Source organism: Eumetopias jubatus, unplaced genomic scaffold (assembly GCF_037043125.1).
Source record: "Eumetopias jubatus isolate StellerSeaLion01/CBP00866 unplaced genomic scaffold, mEumJub1_p1.0 scaffold_11, whole genome shotgun sequence".
Lineage (NCBI taxonomy): Eukaryota > Metazoa > Chordata > Mammalia > Carnivora > Otariidae > Eumetopias > Eumetopias jubatus.
Window position 1 is genome coordinate 85,821,695 of NW_028274817.1, and position 19,798 is coordinate 85,841,492.

Consider the following 19,798-nt stretch of genomic DNA (forward strand, 5'->3'; position numbering starts at 1 on the left):
CTCTTACCCATTTGTTTTACTACTGGGTTGTCTGACTTTCTCTTTTTGATTTCTAAGAGTTCTTTATATATTCTGAATAGAAGTCATTTATCAAATCTATGTATTGCAATGATCTTCTCCCAGTCTGTGGCTTCCTATTCACTTTCTTAATATCTTTTGAAGAAGTGTAATTCTTCATTCTAATACAGTTCCACTTACTGTCAAATGAGATGGGAAGTGTTCTCTCTCTCTTTTTGTCTCCAAAATAATTTGAATAATATTGGTATTATTTCTTCTTTATTTTTTTAAAGATTTTATTTATTTGAGAGAGAGACACAGCGAGAGAGGGAACACAGCAGAGGGAGTGGGAGAGGGAGAAGCAGGCTTCCCCTTGAGCCGGGAGCCTGATGCAGGGCTCAATCCCAGGACCCTGGGATCATGATCTGAGCCCAGGCAGACTCTTAAAGACTGACTGAGCCATCCAGGTGGCCCTTATTTCTTAAATAACAGGAAGAATTCAGCAATGAAGCCATGTGGGCTGGGAGCTTGTTTGTAGAAAAATTTTATTTTAAAGATTTTATTTAATTATGAGAGAGAGAGAGTGCGAGTGCACATGCAGGGGGAGGGGCAGAGGCAGAGTGAGAAAGAGAATCTCAAACAGACTGCGCTGAGTGTGGAGCCTGACGTGGGGCTTGATCCCTTGACCCTGTGGTCAGGACCCAAATGGAAACCAAGAGTCAGACACTTAACTGACTGAGCCACCCAGGTGCCCCTGCAGAAAGATTTTAAATTATAAAGTAATATTTTCTTTTTCAAAGATTTTATTTATTTATTTATTTGAGAGAGAGTGAGAATGAGAGCGCACAAGCAGGGGGAGTGGCAGAGGGAGAGGGAGAAGCAGGCTCCTCGCTGAACAGGGAGCCTGATGAGGGGCTTGATCCCAGGACCCTGGGATCATGACCTGAGCCGAAGGCAGACGCTTAATGACTAAGCTACCCAGGCGCCCCTAAGATTTTTTTCTTTCTTCTTGTGGTATTTCTTGTAATTTGTGTTGTTTTAGGCCTGTGTCCATTTAATCTCAATTACCAAATTTACTGGCATACAGCTGGTAATAATATCTTTTTAATATCCTTTTAATATCTGTAGGATTTGTAATGTTTCTTTTTTCATGCATGGCATTAATAATCTATGTTTTCTCTTTCTTTTTCTTGATTAGTCTTGTTAGAGATTTGTCAACTGTATTAATCTTTTCAAAGAACCAACTTTTGGCCTTGTTAGTTTTCATTATTTTATGTCTTGAGTGGCAAACTTAGAGATCAGTAATTTTTAAACTTTCCAATTTTCTGGTACGTATGTATAAAGCAATACATTTCTATCTGAGTAGTGCTTCAGTTTCATCCCACAAGTTCTGATGTGACATATTTTCATTATCGTTCTGCTCAAAACATTTTCTAATTCCATTGTGGTTTCTTCTTTGACTTATGGGATATTTGCATGTGTGTTGCTTACTTTCCAAACATTTGGATATTTTCTGGTTGTCTTTCTGTTCAGTTTTAATTATTTCAACAGTAATTAGAGAACATTTAACATACAATTTCAATCCTTTGAAATCTGTTGCAATTAGCCTTATACCCTAAAATCAGGTCTATTTTGCTCAGTGTGCCATGTGCATTTGAAAAAAATGTATATGCTACAGTTGTGGGATATAGTGACCTATGGTATGTCAATTAGGTCACATTGGTTTATCATGTTCAAATCTTTTTTTAAGACTTATTTATTTATTTTAGAGAGAGAGAGAGAGCATGTGTGGGAGGGGGAAGGGCAGAGGAAGAGAGAGAGAGAGAATCTCAAGCAGACTCCGGACTGAGTGCAGAGCCCAACGTGGGACTCAATCCCACAACCCTGAGACCATGACCTGAGCCAAAATCAAAACTTGGGACACTCAACTGAGCCACCTAGGTGCCCCTCAAATCTGTATCTTTAAAGATTCTTTTGTCTGTAAAGACAAAAATCAGTTATAGAGATAGGTATGTTAAAATCTTCAACTATGATTATGCATTTTGTCTATGTCTCCTTTTAGCATTGTCAATGTTTACTTTATATACTTTGAAGCTACGTTATTAAGTGCATAAAAATTTTTAATATATTCCTGTTGAACTGAAGTTCTATCAATTTCAGAGAAAGGGTACATTGTGGAAGATATGCCAGACATTAAAACAATGATAGAGGAATATTATGAAACAACCACATGCCAAAAATTTGATAACATAGATAAAATGTATAAACTCAAAGAAATCAATACAAGAAGAAATTGAAAATCTGAATATTTCCATATCTATTAAAGATACCGAATTTGAAATTAAAGGTAATCCCACAAGGAAAACTTCAGACCCATTATGAGTTCACTGGTATATTTTACCATATATTTAAATAAAATTTATAAAGTTTTAAGCAATCTTACATAAAAATCACAAAACAGAGGAGTGAACATTAAAAAATCCTAGCAAATATAGCAATTTTATACAAGCTCCTTCAGAAAATAGAGCAGGCATGATATTTCCCAGCTCATTTTATGAGGCTAGCATTAACATGATACTAAAATCAAAGATATTATAAGCAAAATATCCCCCAAAACTAAAGACTAATACCTCATTTAAACACAGAGACAAAAACCCTTACCAAATATTAGCAAACTGATTCAAGAAATACATAAAAAAGATAATAATCATGATCAAGTAAGGTTTATCCCCAGTAAGGCAAAGTCAGTTTAACATCTGAATATCTGTGAAATTCACCATATCAGCAGGATAAAATGTTCATCACAATAAATGCAAAAAAGCATCTGGAAAATCTAATATCCATTCATGTTAAAGACTTTCATCAAACTAGCAATAGAAAGAAACTGCCACAAATTAATAAAGGACATCTAAGGAAAACCACAGCTAATATACTCAGTGCTGAAAGACTGAAAGCTTTTGCCCTCAAGATAAAAATAAAAATAAAGGGCATGCAGACTATAAAGGAAATGATAAAAAGACATGGTAATTTACGCAAAAAAATTTTTAAGGACTTTACAAAAATACTCACTAGAATTAATACGTGAATTTAGCAAGGTTTCAGAATACAGGATCAATGTACAAGAATCAATTGTAAGAGTTCCACCTCTAGTATGGAGAAGCTCCTTAAAAAAATCCTTATACAGACAGTAACCATATTCTCTAGAAAAACAAAACAAAACAAAACATGTACTGGTAGAGTGAACAAAAGCAGGCAGGTTTTGAAGAGTTAGAAGTTAGAACAAGTCTGAACAGAGATCTAAGTTGCTACCCACCATAGGTGAGATAGCATCTCCAGTTTGAGTCCAACCTACTTAACTGCCTACTATGACAAAAACACGGGAGAATATAACAGAAAATGGTGTTACTAAAACATAACCCTGATAATATTTGGGATAACAATCCAAAATTACTCAATATAAGATGACCCAGAAAAATGTTCCTTTGGTCACTATCCAGTCTCTTCAGTAGTTTTTTCCCCCAAAATTTTTATTTAAATTCCAGTTAGTTAACATATAGTGTAATATTGGTTTCAGGAGCAGAATTTAGTGATAAATCACTTACCTACAACACCCAGTGCTCATCATAACAAGTGCCCTCCTTGATACCCTTCACCCATTTACCCATCCCCCACACACCTCCCTCCATCAACCCTCAGTTTGTTCTCTATTGTTGAAAGTCTCTTATGATTTGCTCACTCTCTTTTTTCCCCCCTTTCCATATGTTCATCTGTTTTGTGTCTTAAATTCCACATATGAGTGAAATCATACGACATTTGTCTTTCAGTAGTTTTGAAAGTGTATTTTTCATAGTTAACAGTTTATATCTGTTAGATAGGTTGGTCTAATAGAAACAATTCAATCATATTAAACTCCGCTATGTTTATATATGGTGTGAGGTATGTATGGGTCAAGGGCATTTTTCTTCCAGTACTGATATCCATTTGTTCCAGCACAATTTGTTCAAAAACAAAATTCCTTTCCCCCACTGAATTCTATCTGTACCTTTGTCAAAACTCAGTTGTCCATATATGTGTGGGTCTATTTTTGGACTCTCTTCTGTTCCATTTATATATCTGTTTGTCCTTATATCAAAACTACACTATCTGGATTGTTGTAGCTTTACAGTAAATCTTAACACTTTTTCTCCTTTTTCAAGACTATGTTGGCTATTCTAGAGCCTTTTCATATCCATAAAAACTTTAAAATCTCTTTGTCAGTTTTTATCCCCTAAAATTACAAATAATTGATTGAACAAGTAGAACACAATTCAGTAAAGCATTAGATGTCAACAACATACAACCAGCTTGATTTATACACTACAGAACACAACACCCATCAACAGCTGATTATACATTTTCTTCAGAGACACATGGAATATTCCCCCAGATAGACCATACAGAGAAATCACACAGTGTATTCTCAGACTACAACAGAATTAAATTAGACAACGTAAACAGACAAATTCCTTGAAAAATACAACTTACTATGTCTGACAAAAGATGAAAGAGAAAATCTGAATAACCCTATGTCTATGACAGAAATTGAATTTGTTATTAAAACTTTCCCATCAAGAAAATTCCAGGCCCAGATGGTTTCACTGGTGAATTCCATGAAACGGTAAAAGAAGAAATAACAATCTTACACAAACTATTTCAGAAAACAGAAAAGGGAACACTTCACAACTCATTTATATGGCCAGCAGAATCCTAATACCAAAACCTGACAAAGACATTGCAGAAAAAGAAAACTACAACCAATATCACTCATAAAAATTGCAAATACTTTCAAACAAAATATCAGTAAATATAATCCAACAATACATAATAAGGGTTATATATCATAATCAACTAGTATTTTATCTCAGAAATACAAGGTTAATTTAACATTTGAAAATCAACACATAAACTCATATATTAACAAAATAAAAGCAACAACTCATATGATTACTCTAATAAGATGAAGAAAAAGGACTTGACAAAATTCAACACATAACCATGATTTAAAAAAAAAACCTCTTCAACAAGCTAGGATTAAAAAAGAACTTCTATAACCTGATAAAGGGCAGCTTCAAAAAATATCATACATAATGCTATGCATTTTTTTATCCCTAATATCAGGAACAAGGCAAGCATGCCCACATTCACCACTTCTATTCAACATCACACTGAAGGTGTTAGTGAAGTAAGAAAAGGAAAAGAAATAAAAAGCATGAAATTGGAAAGGAAAAAGTGTCTTTAAAGTGATAATGATTACTTACATGAAAAATCTCAAAGAACCTACAAGAAAACTAATAGGTGGATGTACGAATGCCTCAGGATACAAAGTCAATGTACAAAAATCAATCACGAGCAATTTATACTAGCAATGAATAATCTGAAATAAATTTTAAAAAACAATGTCATTTACAATACTGTCAAAGAGCGTCAAATAGTTAGGGATAAATTTAATGAAGGATGCAGAAGACTTCTACACTGAAGCTGAAAGAAATCAAACATCTAAATAAATACAGAAAATATGCCATGCTCGTGGATTAGAAGGCCCAATATTGTGAAGATATCAATTCTCCTGACATTGATCTATAGAGTGAACTCAACTCCAAACAAAACCCCAGCAGGCTTTTTCAAAAAAAGTGCAAACTGCTTGTAAATTTTATATAGAAATGCAAATGACCTAGAAGAGCCAAAGTAATTTTAAAAAAAGGCAAAGTTGGAGAACTTATCCTACCTGATTTCAAGACTCATTACAGAAGCTACAGTAATAAAGAAAATGTCGGTTTGCCAAAAGGACAGTATATTAACTATATTTTCCGTATTTTTTAAAGTTTTTAATTTTAATTCCAGTATAGTTAACATACAGTGTTATATTCATTTCAGGGGTAGGATATAGTGATTCCACAATTCTATACGTTATTCAGCGCTCATCATGATAAGTGTGCTCTTAACTCCCGTCACTATTTCACTCATCTCCCCACCTCCCTTCTGGCAACCATTAGTTTGTTCTCTATAGCTAAAAGTCTGTTTCTTGTTTTGTCTCTCTCTTTTTTCCATTTGTTCATTTGTTTCTTAAATTCCACACATGAGTAAAATCATGAGGTATCTTTCTCTGACTGACATACTTCCCTTAGCATAATATTCTCCAGTTCCATCCATGTTGTTGCCAATGGCAAGGTTTTGGTTTTTTTATGGCTGAATAATATGCCATTTTATATATATCACATCTTCCTTATCTTATTTTCTGTATTGTTGACGCTCAGATCATCTGGTGCCTTCCTCATCCTGGAGAGACTGCCTCTCTCAGTACTAGTTATTTCCTAGAGATGGCAGATGAGTTCCCCGTAAGCACACCTTTCATATGCCAACCAACCAACCCAGAACCCACGTCCTCTCCTCCTTTGTTAAGGTCGAGCGATATCCTCCTGCTCTGATCACCTCAGTGCCAGGTACCAGGTAACTAGAGACAGTCCCTAAACCCCTGGAGCCCCACTGAAATTACTCAAAACTAGCCAATCCTAAACCTCCCCAGCCTGCTTACTCTATTTCACCCATTCCTCCCCATGAAAATGACAATAAAGGCTCTTATCCATGCTTTTCCCTAAAACTTTGGCCTCCTGACTGACCCTGGTGCTTCCTGGTGTGGCCTTGCATGGTATGGCATGTCTCCTCCTCTTGGGGACTGTGTATTACAAACTATCTTTTTATTTTATTTTATTTTATTTGTTTTTTTATAAGATTTTATTTATTTGACAGAGAGAGAGAGACAGCTAGAGAGGGAACACAAGCAGGGGGAGAGTGGGAGAGGGAGAAGCAGGCTCCCCGCGGAGCAGGGAGCCCAACGCGGGGTTTGATCCCAGGACCCTGGGATCATGACCTGAGCTGAAGGCAGACACTTAATGACTGAGCCACCCAGGTGCCCCACAAATTATCTTTTTAATGGCAGTCATCTCTGGATCTGTTGGTCTCAGCATGCCTGAATAATATTAAAACCAACATTTTATTTTATTTTTAATTTTTTTATTATGTTAATGTTAGGCACCGTACAGTACATCATTAGTTTCTGATGTAGTGTTCCATGATTCACTGTTTGCATATAACACTCAGTGCTCCATGCAATACGTGCCCTCCTTAAAACCTAAGAAACAGAAAAACCTTAAAACAGAAAGACATATAGAGCAACTGAGCAAAATAAAGAGTCCAGAAACAGGTTCACATATATAAAGTCAATTGGTTGGGGCGCCTGGGTGGCTCAGTTATTAAGCGTCTGCGTTCGGCTCAGGTCATGATCCGAGGGTCCTGGGATCTACCTAGCATCAGGGTCCCCCTGCTCAGTGGGGAGTCTGCTTCTCCCTCTCCCTCTCCCTCTGCCTCTGCCTCTGCTTGTGCTCATGCTCTCGTGCTGTCTCTGATAAATAAATAAAATCTTTAAAAAAAAAAGCTTAAAAAAATAAAGTCAATTGATTTTGATAAATACAACTAGGAAATGCAATGGGGAAAAAAGTCTCTTCAGCAAATAGTTCTGGAACAAGTAGATATTGTACTGATAAAAATGAAGATCAGTTCTTACATCAAACATATAAAATGGATTGTAGGTCTAAACTGAGAAAGCTAAAATGCTAAAACTTTTGGTACAAAGTATGGGAAACTCTTTGTGACCTTGTGGCAGGCAAAGATTTCTTAAACAGATCACAGAAAGCACCAGAAAGTTTTAAAAGACGGTAAGTTAGACTCCAACAAAATCAAAATGTTTGCTCTCTGATAGGCACCAGTAAGAAGAAAAAAGTGAAAGCCACAAACTGGAACAGAATATTGGCAATGTATATATCTGGCATATATCCAGCAAATATAAACAACTCTGAAAACTCATTAAGAAAACAAACAACCCAATTTAAAAAACGGGAAAGATATCTGAATAGACGCTTCAAACAAAAATGTACAAATGGTCACAATCCAGCAATTGCACTACTGGGTATTTACCACAAAGATACAAATGTAGGGATCCGAAGGGGTACGTGCACCCCGATGTTTATAGCAGCAATGTCCACAATAGCCAAACTGTGGAAAGAGCCAAGATGTGCATCGACAGATGAATGGATAAAGAAGATGTGGTATATATACACAATGGAATTTTATGCAGCCATCAAAAGGAATGAATTCTTGCCATTTGCAATGACATGGATGGAATTGGAGGGTGTTATGCTGAGTGAAATAAGTCAATCAGAGAAAGACATGTATCATATGACCTCACTGATATGAGAAATTCTTAATGTCAGGAAACAAACTGAGGGTTGCTGGAGTGGTGGGGGGTGGGAGGGATGGGGTGGCTGGGTGATAGACACTGGGGAGGGTATGTGCTATGGTGAGCGCTGTGAATTGTGCAAGACTGTTGAATCACAGACCTGTACCTCTGAAACAAATAATGCAATATATGTTAAGAAAAAAAAAGAAGAAGAAGCTAGCAGGAGGGGAAGAATGAAGGGGGGGAATCAGAGGGGAAGACCAACCATAAGAGACGATGGACTCTGAGAAACAAACTGAGGGTTCTAGAGGGGAGGGGGGTGGGGGGATGGGTTAGCCTGGTGATGGGTATTAAAGAGGGCATGTTCTGCATGGAGCACTGGGTGTTATGCACAAACAATGAATCATGGAACACTACATCCAAAACTAATGATGTAATGTATGGTGATTAACATAACAATAAAAAATTAAAAAAATGTACAAATGGTCAATAAGCACACGAAACGATACTGATCATTACTCGTCAGAGGAGTGCAACTTAAAATCATAGTGAGATACCATTACACATCTACTATAATAGCAAAAATTAAATAAATGATGGTAACAGGTGTTGGCAAGGATGTGGAGCGACAGAAATTCTCGTGTATTGCTGCTGGAAGTGTAAAATCACACAGCTACTTTGGAAGATAGTTTGGCAATTTCTTAGGCAAGTATACACTTACTTATACAATCAGATGACCCACCAACTCCACTCCTAGGTAGTTACCCAAGGGAAATGTAAACATATGGTCACACAAAGACATGCCAGAATGTTCACTACAGCTGTACTCATAATAACCAAATAACAACCACCTGTCATCAACAGGTATTTGGATAAACAAATTGCAATCTATTCATATCATAGAATAGTCTTCAGCATTTAAAAGGACTAAACTAGCAATATACTCAGTAACATGGATGAAGCACAGAATCATGATACTGAACAAATGAAGCCACACCCAAAAGGGTGTAGATAGTAGGATTCCACTCATATGAAACCCTAATAAAGACAAATCTAATCTATGGTGACAGAAAGCCTGTCCGTAGTTTGCCCGGGGCCGAAGTGGTGGTGCCCATGGACTACAAGGGGCATGGAGACTCATTTTTGTGAGACAGAATGTTCCCCATATCATGATTGGGGTGGTGATTACACCAGTGTGGGCTTTCATCAAACGGGGCACTTCAAACGGATACATTTTACTGTAGGTAAATTATACTTGAACACAGTTGATTTATTTAAAAGACAAAAATGCTAAGTGACAGTGATCCCAAGGTCAGAAGATGGGAGGCATGGCAGCAGGGGAGATGGAAAGGAGTGAGGAATCTGAAGAGAGAAGAGGAGGTGAGGCTGGTCGTAGATGAGTTTACTGGTTATCTTAGAGTTAAGAAGAAAATGAGGAAGAAAGCGAGAAGGTCCTCAGAAGAACAGGAGTGGGGCAACCCACTGGTTTTCAAAGAAGGCAAACCCATTAAAACCTGACTGTATATATTTTAGGAATCTCTGACCCTGGGGGTGGGGCTTAAGGAATGAAGGATAAAAATGTCATGGTAGGAGAAAACATCCAAAGAAGCAAGATCTATAGGGAGGAAGCCTGGCATGTGATTCTGAGTGTAGGAATTACAGCAATTCTCCCAAAGGAAAGCCAGGCAAAAAAGACAGTTGATCACACTAAGGGAAATAGAGGGAGAGAACAGTCTGGTACCTAAGAGGCCAATGTTATCTCTTCTCAAGCAGTTTCCAAAGCTGAGATCCTCCAAGAAGGTAGCAATAAGTAGCATTTTAAAGGCATAGGCTTCTTAGGAAATGAAAAGTGTTTTCATGCCCCCCATCTGCCTAGGTTGCACTCACTCACCTGAACAGCTTTGATGTGGGGTTTTTCTCTCCAAAATCCATGGCTCCTCTCCTTGTTCCAACTTGAAGATGACCTCTGGTTTGGGAACTTCATACCCTGTTAATAGGACATGATAGAATTGGGTCCAGCTAATTGCTTTCCACTTTTTTTTTTTTTAAAGTAACCACATTTCATTGGGAAAAGAGTAATAATCACAGAGGTTAACGGACTGAAGGATCTCGGGCCAATCAAGGACGCCACCAGCACACACTTGAGATGGCTCAGAGTACTCAGCAGCTGAGAATGGAAATACTCTCATAGAGGCTCTGTGTTTGTTTCCTAGGGCGGCTGTAACAAAGTACCAAAACCTAGGTGGCTCAAAACAGCAAAAAGTCATTCATTGTCTCATGCTTCTGGAGCCTCAAGTCCGAAATCAAAGTGTTAGTAGGGCCATGCTCTCTCTGGCAGATATTAAGGGAGAATCCTTCCTTGAGTCTTCTAGCTTGTTTGCTGGCAATCTTTGATTTTTTTTTTAAAGACTTTATTTATTTGACAGAGAGAGAGACAGCCAGAGAGAGAACACAAGCAGGCGGAGCAGGAGAGGGAGAAGCAGGCTTCCTGCAGAGCAGGGAGCCCAATGCGGGGCTTGATCCCAGGACTGCGGGATCATGACCTGAGCCGAAGGCAGATGCTTAACCATCTGAGCTACCCAGGCGCCCCTCTTTGATGTTTCTTTAGCTTGTAAATGCATCACTCCAATCACATGGTCATCTTCTCCCTATGTGTCTTCACATCATCTTCCCTTTATATGTGTCTATTTCTTTTCTTTCTTAAAAAGATTTTATTTATTTATTTATTTGAGAGAGAGAGAGAGAGAGAGAGAGCACAAGCTGGGGAGAGAGGGAAAGGGAGAGAAGGCTCCCCGCTGACCAGGGAGCCCGAGGCAGGACTCGATCCCAGGACCCTGGGATTATGACCTGAGCCGAAGGCAGACACTTAACTGACTGAGCCACCCAGGCACCCCATATATGTGTCTATTTCTATGCCCCAATTTCCCTTTTTTTATAAGGACACCAGTCATATTAGATTAGGGCCCACTCCAATGAACTCATTTTAACTTGATTACCTCTATAAAGACACTATGTCCAAATAAGGTCACATTCTGGGATACTGGGGGTTCAGATTCCCATGTATTTTTTTTCAGGGGGACACACAATTCAACCCATTAAAAAATCTGCCCTCTGACACCCCCCCACCAAATTCATGTCCTTCCCGTGTGCAAAATATACTAACCCCATCCCAATAGCCCCAAAAGTCTTAATCATTCCAGCATCAAGTCTTAAATTCAAAATCTATCTAAACATCAACTCAAAGTCTTCAATCTTATCATCTAAATCACCCAAATTGGTTATGGGTGTAATGTGAGTATGAGTCATCTCAGGGCAGCTTCTCTCCACACAAACCTGTGAAAGCAGACAAGTCATCAGCTTCCAAAATGCAATGGTAGGACAGGCACAGGACATACATTCCCACTCTAAAGGGAGAGACTGGAATGAAAAAAGGGATCACAGATCCCAAGAAGGTCCAAAAACTAGCAAGACAAAGCCCACTAGATTTTAAGGCTTGAGAGTAATTCTTTTTTTTTTTTTTAAGATTTTATTTATTTGTCAGAGAGAGAGAGCACACAAGCAGGGGGAATGGCAGGCAGAGGGAGAAGCAGGCTCCCCTCGAGTAGGGAGCCTGATGTGGGACTCGATCCCTGGACTCTGGGATCATGACCTGAGCCGAAGGCAATGGCTCAACCTACTGAGCCACCCAGGAGTCCTGAGAGTAATTCTTATTGGCTCAATGTTCTGTCCTCCAAGCCTACCCAGGGTGGTGGCCCCACCCTGTTGGCCCAGGGCAGGAGTGGCACCATTCACTACTACCTCTACCGGTCCGATAGCAAAATATTTGCTTCCTGTTCCCGTGCTCCCTATGCTCTGCTGTTCTCTTAGTTCCAAAGGGAGGAACGCTTCCGCCAGGAGACACAGTAGTGATTCTACTGAACTGGAAGTTAAGTCTGTCACGTGGACATTTTGGGCTCCTCATGTCTCTGAATCAAAAGGCAAAGAAGGGAGTTACTGTGCTGGCTGGGGTGACTGATGCTGACTAGTCAGGGGAAATTGGACTGCTACCCCACAATGGAAATAAGGAAGAGAGTGTCTGGAACACATGTAATCCCTTAGGGCATTTCTTAGTACTGCTGTGCCCTGTGATGAAAGTCAGTAGCAACTATAACAATCCAATGCAGGCAGGACTACTAATGGCCCAGAGCCTTTAAGAATGAAGTTTGCGGCGGGGGTGGGGGGGTGGGGTGCCTGGGTGGCTCAGTCAGTTAAGCATCTGCCATCGGCTCAGGTGATGATCCCGGGGTCCTGGGATTGAGCCCCGCATCGGGCTCCCTGCTCAGCGGGGAGCCTGCTTCTCCCTCTCCCTCTGTTCCGCCCACCCTCTTGCGCATGCGCACGTGTGCGTGCATGCACACACACGCTCTCTCTCTCTCTCTCTCTCAAATAAATAAATAAAATCTTTAAAAAAAAAGAATGATGTTTTGGGTCACCCCACCAGGTAAAGAACCACAATCTGTTGTGTTCGCTGTGGGCAAAGAGAACAAGGAATGGTTCTGCAGTCTACTGGCCTGTCCTGCAGATTTCGAATTTAGGATTACAACATCACCTCACTCGAATTTCCAGCCTGCAGGCCTGCCCTTTAAATTTCAGACTTGTCAGTCCCTGCAATCAGGCGAGCCAGTTCCTTAAAATAAATCTCTTCCCCGGACTCTGTGTATATGTATTCATTCTCTCTGTCTTTCTCTAGGTAGGTGTGTATGTGTGTGTTTATAGTGTGTGTGTGTGTGTGTGTGTGTGTGTGTGTGTGTGTGTGTGTGTACTCTGTATATGTATATACCCATATCTTATTGGTTCCATTTCTCTGGAGAACCATAACACAGATTTTGAAAGTGGCACTAGAGGAACAGAATACTAAGAATGAGTTTTCTGAACAGGTTATGGGGTTTCTAGAATTGGTTCCCTACTCTGATTGGATCTGAAGGCACTAATGACTCTAGAGCACACTGAGAGTCCATGGGGTGATGTGGCAAAAGAGATATGCAAAATATCACCACTGGATACTCCTAATCAAATGCTTGTGAGAGGCATGGTTCTGGGTGACCTTGTATTTGACACCTTAGAAATTTTTGTCAAACTTACAATATAATAAGATTGCTGGGTTGCTCCTAATTGTGCTGGACAAAGTGGAGCGGGGGGAAGGATGAACTCAGGGATTTGATTTCCCAGCTCAAGCACTGCATAAACAACCTGAAAACTTCTATGTCTGTCTTGAAAGAAACCCCTAACCTCCGTAGCTACAGAGCTGATATTGCTGGAAATCAAACCCAGAGTCTCATCTTGGGAGTGGCCACATTACAACACAAGTTGAATTCCCAACCTTACAGGGTGTCTGCTATCAAGGTAAGGGAATTGACTGAAAAGGAATGGGATCCAGAAATTTGGAATGGACATATATGAGGACACTGAACTTCTAAGGTCTGAAGAGTCTTCTTTCCGAGTAGAAGCAGCCCTTCTACCCTCGTCTGAGAAGACTAACCCTACTTTGCCTGAGGACCCCACAATGACCTCCCCTGAGGTACTTGCCTTGCAAAGTACTGCTGATTTCTCTCATGACATACCCCCACTACCCTTATTTGCCTCTAGACCTAGAACTAGACTCAAGTCTCATCAGGGCCCAAAGTGGGAGGTATAGTGTAATCCATGAGGAGGTGCAAGAGATCTGCATTATTTGTCCAACTTATACAGACAGAAAGCTGGAAAACCCAGGTGCAAATAGATGAATTTAAGAGTGTGGGATAATGGAAAGGACATAAAGTTGGATCCATCAGGCCAAATGTGTTGGTATGTGCACACTACGCAGATTCTGAATTCAATGTTGCCGCTTGGGGGGTTAGAAAGGGCTCAAACATTTTGTTTGGTTGGCTGAAACATGGATCAAAACGTGGCTTATATAAAATGCAACTGAAATGGAGAAGTGCTATATACTACAGAGAAAGGCATCCAAGGGCTTGGGGAGACTGGCATGTTAGAGTGGATTTAGCATATAAGACATGCTCTCCCACGCTATCCAGAGGACACTCTTGTCACCATGACTGGGACATGCAAATTTGTGAGGGGGGTGGTATTCTTGAAGAGCTCTGTGACTGCTCTTCTCTGTAGGACACAAATCGGGAAACCCCAATGCCATGGGAGCAGCTGGATCCTGGGGTGACAGGGGCCAAATGGGGGCAGTGAATTGCTAAATGCAAGGTAGACACGGTTACTATAATGGACAGCAGGGTCAAACCAGTGATCAGAATAGTCTGACCTGCAGAGACCCATGGTGTTGGCCAGTTGATCATGGTGTCTCTAGAAAAGAAACAGATGAGCTGTCTATTAAATTCTTAATTGATCTGCATTAAGAGAAGAGTTCTAGGTCAAGTGAAGAGAAGTCTAACATGAAACACAGAGTCTCAGCTCCTCAATCATTTTTCAGACTTGAGCCAGTTTACAGACCCGGAACCCTTTGAATGAAGGGGAGCCCGGGTCCCTTGAGGAAGGACCCCACCACACTGTCAAAATGTATACTGCTAATCTTTCTCTTCCCTAAAGGGATTTATAGCCCTTTGTCAGGGAGGGAAAGGACATAATGAGGCTTTTCCGAGATTACTGGAGACCAGTTCTGAACTGACACGAATTCCAGGAGACCCAAGATGTCACCGTGGCCCACCAGACAGCACAGGGGCTAATGAGAGTGAAGTAATCAACTGAGTTTTCAGCTTAGCTCCATCTCACAGGGGGCCCAGCAGGCCCCCCAATCCATCCTGTGGTTATTTCCCAGGTTCAGGAATGCAGAATTAGAATACAGATACTCAGCAACTGGCAGAATACCCACACTGGTTCCCTGACCTGTGGGGTGAGGAATATTATGGTGAGAAGGGCCAAGTGGAAGCCACTAGAACTGCCTCTACTAGGAAAACAGTAAGCCAAAAGAAATACTGCATCCCTGTAGGAATTGCAGAGATCAATGCCACCACCAAGAACCTGAAGGATGCAGGGGTAGTGAGTCCCACCACATTTCCATTCGACTCGCCTCTCTGGCCTGTGCAGAGGACAAAGAGATCTTGGCCTCAGAACCATCCTTGGAATCATTCTTCCCCCTTCCAGAAGGCTAATGCATGTGCACAGCTGAACAGACACACTACAGCCTTCCCTCATTGTTTCCTGTCTCTGTCCTCTTTGGTCGAAGCTAGCAGCATTTCCACTGACATGGCTGATGGGGTCCACAGGTCATACTTCTGATCTCTTTAGCAACTGGCTGTCCACACCTTTGGTGCTCTTGCCGGAGTCCATCTCAGTTTTCGCACTATGGACAGGCTGAGCATTTTCCAAATCTTCAAGTTCTGCTTCTTCTCTTACTAACAATTCCTCTCCAATGTCTCTCTTTCCTCCTACATTTTACTGTAAGCAGCAAGGAGAGCACAGGCCATGCCTCTAATGCTTTTGCTTAGAAATTTCCACAGCTAACTATCCAAGTTTATCACTTACGCTTTCTGCTTTTCACCCAACAGAACACAGTTCAATCAAGTTCTCTGCTACTTGGTAACAAGGATCTCCTTTCCTCCAGTTTCCAGTAACACACTCCTCACTCTGAGACCTCACCCAAAGCCCCCTTAACGTCCGTATTTCTACCAGTGAATCTCTTCAAGGCAATCTAGGCTTTCTCTCTCAAGCACCTAAATCCTTTCCAGCCTCTACTCATTGTCCAATTCCAAAGCCGCTTCCATATTACAAAAATCTGTCTTAGTTTCCTAGGGCTGCTATAACAAAGTACCACAAGCTGGGCAGCTCAAAACAACAGACATTCACTGAGTCACAGTTCTGGAAGCTAGAAGTCCGATATCAAGGTGTCAGTAGGGCCATGCTCCTTTTGAAGGAGAACCTTCAAAACGGGAAGGAACTCGTCCATGCTTCTCTCTGACCTCCTGGTGGCCTCGGGCATGTGTCGCCTTATAGATGCACCACTCCAGTGATGTGGCCATCTTCTTTTCCTTATGTATCTTCACACTGTCTTTCCTGTATTTGTGTGTCTGTCTCTGTGTCTAGATTTCCCTTAAGTACACCGGTCATACTGGATTCAGACCCACCCAAAAGACCCCGTTTAAGCTTGATTACTTCTGTAAAGACCCCAGTTCCAAAAAAGAGCATATCCCGAGGTGCTTAGTCCTAACTGAGGTTAGGACTTCAACATAGTTTACTTGGAGGACACAGTTTTACCCATAACATGCTCCTCGTAGTTTCTCCGAAGGGCTGGGCTTACCCACTGAGAGCAGGTGGCTGTAGTTCTCCAGCATCACATCCTGGTACAGGCGTCTCTGAGCAGGGTCCAAGTGCTGCCACTCCTCCCTGCTGAAGTCCACAGTCACATCCTCGAATGACACGGAGACCTGTAACAACACAGTCCCATTCAACGCGGCAGGGTCAGCAGCGGGGGGTAGGGAGAGGATCAGTAAGAAATTGTTTTTAATGATTTTTTCACCAGAATATGCTATACAGTATGCCTATTAAATACCTAGTTATACATAATGTTGTGTAGATAAAAATTTCTAACTGTAAACCTTTGCTATTCGTTGTATACAACATTAAGTCAGTCTTTCATTTTTTTTAAAGATTTTATTTATTTATTCATGAGAGGCAGAGAGAGAGAGGCAGAGGCAGAGGGAGAAGCAGGCTCCCTGCAGAGCAGGAAGCTCGATTCAGGGGCTGGATCCCAGGACCCTGGGATCATGACCTGAGCGGAAGGCAGATGCTTAACTGACTGAGCCACCCAGGCGCCTGCAGTCTTTCATTTTTAACATGTCTTAATAATTTTGTACAGCATTTGACCTTGATCCTATTTTGTTCATTTGGGGGGGGGGTTCTTTATTGTTGTTCATTTTAATGGGAAGTCTGTGTTCTATAACTTTTATTTTTTATTTTGTTTTTATTTTACAGCCATTTTTTGTGCTCCAGTGAAAGAGAAAAAGAAAGTGCTCGCATTACAAACACCACCGTCCCATCCACATATGCCAGTTGCTGCAAACCAAACCACATGTGTCCGCTGGGCCTCCGGGCATGCAGTTTGCTTCCACTGCAGGAATGGGGAGGGGGCAGGCCAAGCCTGGGCTCTGGGGGTTCTGCTTGGGGGGGAACTTCTTGTCCTGGGGGGATCCACCTGTAAGGGAGTCAGGGGACAGCTAGGGGTAGCTTTGCTCAGTGCGTCCTTTGGGTACTGTTGGGAACACCCTACTCAATGTTGGATGCTGCAGCGCTCCAAGGAGGAAGGCCCCCTTCCCCCACCATAGGCTCCCCAGTCTGCCCCCCCCAGTGCTAACCCTGTAGGCGGGTCCCAGGGGGTTAGAGGACACCATGCAGGGGGAGGGGGTTGGTGGGACCGGCTCACCCCTGCTGAGAGCAGCAGTTGGCCTCCCTGGAGGGGAGGCAGGGTTGGGGGGGCCCAGGGCCCCAGGTTGAGTTGTAGCAGTTGTGTGGGTGGTGGTCATGGGCAGGCTTGCCCAGCTCTGGGTATTCAGGCCTTAGGCAGTTTGGGGGGTCAGAGACCTGGCACAGCAGCCCATACACTGTCATGCCCTGCTGCCAGGCCCCCTTGTTGCTGCCCATCTGCAGGCTGACGTTGAGCATGTCACAGTGCTCCATGCCCAGCCCAGGCTTAAAGATCTGTTGCTTGGTCCCAGGTACAGTCAGGCCAGCCTGGCTGGCTCCCTTGTTGGTGCCTATCTGCAGGCTGATGGTGGCCTGGTCCAGGGGCTGGTCCTTGCCCAGCTTGGGGTCACAGAGGTGGCATGGGGTGCCATAGGCTGTCGTGCCCTGCTGGCTAGCAAATCTGTTGGTGCCCATCTGTTGCCCGATGATATTCTGCCCTTCTCTTAGCTTCTCTGGCTCAAATTTCTGTTCCTGCTTCTCTGCATACTTCACCCCTACATTCACCTTATTCCCTTTCGTCTTCGCCAGGGCTGGGAGGGTGGACTGCACCTGGGTGTGGTTGGTTTTCTCAAACAGGTCGTTGGCCTCAAAAATGTCATGGGACTTTACCCCATACTTGGTGATGGCCTTGATGCAGTTGCCAATATTTTCTAGCTGGTGCCAATTTTGGGTTGACTCACCGACTTGCTTCATGGGGCCTGGCTGGAACTTACTGATGAACTTGCAAAGAATGATGCCATCTTTGAGGCCACCCATGAAATTGTGGCCAATGCAGTGCCCTGTCACCCCCTCGATCCATTCTCGGAGATCCTGCTCCTGCTCGTGGTCACACTTTTGGGCCAGCTTGTTCTCAACCTCAACAGACAACCCATAGGCAGGGCCCTGGTTGAAGTGAGCAGAGGATATGCTGGCTGGTGGTGGGCAGCAGTGGCAGTGGCACTGAGGACCGAGGCAGCAGCTAAGGCTCCATCTGCCTGTGTTCTAGAACTTCTAGAAGGAAGCATGTGTACTTTTTTTTTAACTTTACATAGCTCCCTCTACTCTTGCTCTAATTAATTCTTCACAAATATGACCATTTTCTCTTCATGCCTTTTTATTGCTCATTTCTAATTTAATTCTGTAGTGGTGAGAAAATATACTCTGTACGATTTCAACATATGGTCTATCCAGAAGAATGTTTCATATGTCCCTGGAAAAGAATGTATATTCAGCTGTTGATGGCTGTAGTATTCTATAATATATAAATCAAGTTGGCTGAGTGTTGTTGAAATTTTCTATCACCATAGAAAATGTCTTCTACTTGTTCAACCAATTATTTGTCAACTTTCTGGTAAAAACTGGCAAGAAATGTTAAAGTGGATATGGCTATGCAAAGGATCTAGAATAGCCAAAGCAAGGAACAGTGTTGAGGATTTATATGTAATGATAAGTCTTACTATAAAGCTATGATACTTCAGATACTTCAGTGTGGTATTGATGTAAGTACAGATAGATATATCAGTGGAGCAGAATAGAGAGTCTGGAAACAGAACCACACACATATGGACAACTGTTTTTTGACCAATGTACCAAAGTAATTCAATGGGGAAAAGAAAAGTCTTTTCAAAAAATTGTGCTGGAACAATGGATATAAGTTTTGGAGGAAAAAACAAACCTTGACCCATACCTTATACCACATACAAAAATTAACAATAATCAAGTTCCAGTATGACTGAATTAATTTTATCAGACCAACTTTCACAGAGATAACAACTACACTCTGAACAAAATATTTAAAAAAAAAACTATCTGGAGATACTGAAGAGTAACAAAAATCAGGTATTTACTGGAAGAGAACTGACAATTAGAAGAAGGGATGGCACTGGATGGGTTTACCAAGTTTACAGCCTTTAGCTTGTGAAAAGACCTAGTCACTGCCATGCAGGGTAACTGCAATTCCACTAGAAAAACTTCAGTCTTAACTGAACTTGAAGAATCAAAGGAGAGTTTTGCAGTCATCATGACCACCAGAAAGAAAAAGGAGAATTCACACAGAAAAAGGTGCCTGAGATCTATGTGTTAACTCTTCCTAATCTCTGGTTGAGT

At 41.6% G+C, this 19,798-nt stretch overlaps 1 protein-coding gene and 1 pseudogene across 2 annotated transcripts in view; both read right to left on the reverse strand.

The window, feature by feature from the left end:
* The window catches only part of ZNF81 (zinc finger protein 81), a 106,591-nt gene that overhangs the window by 16,907 nt on the left and 69,886 nt on the right, over positions 1–19,798 (reverse strand). For both annotated transcript variants that reach the window (XR_015769467.1, XM_088028815.1), the window contains exons 4-5: positions 16,551–16,677; positions 10,161–10,256 (exon numbers count right to left, since the gene is read on the reverse strand). Coding sequence is in view for 1 of the 2 variants with exons in the window: in XM_088028815.1 (XP_087884941.1) it covers positions 10,161–10,256; positions 16,551–16,677 (223 nt within the window). In the remaining variant the exon portion in view is untranslated. The remainder of the gene's footprint in view (positions 1–10,160; positions 10,257–16,550; positions 16,678–19,798) is intronic.
* Positions 17,669–18,613, reverse strand: LOC114216689 (calponin-1 pseudogene; annotated as a pseudogene).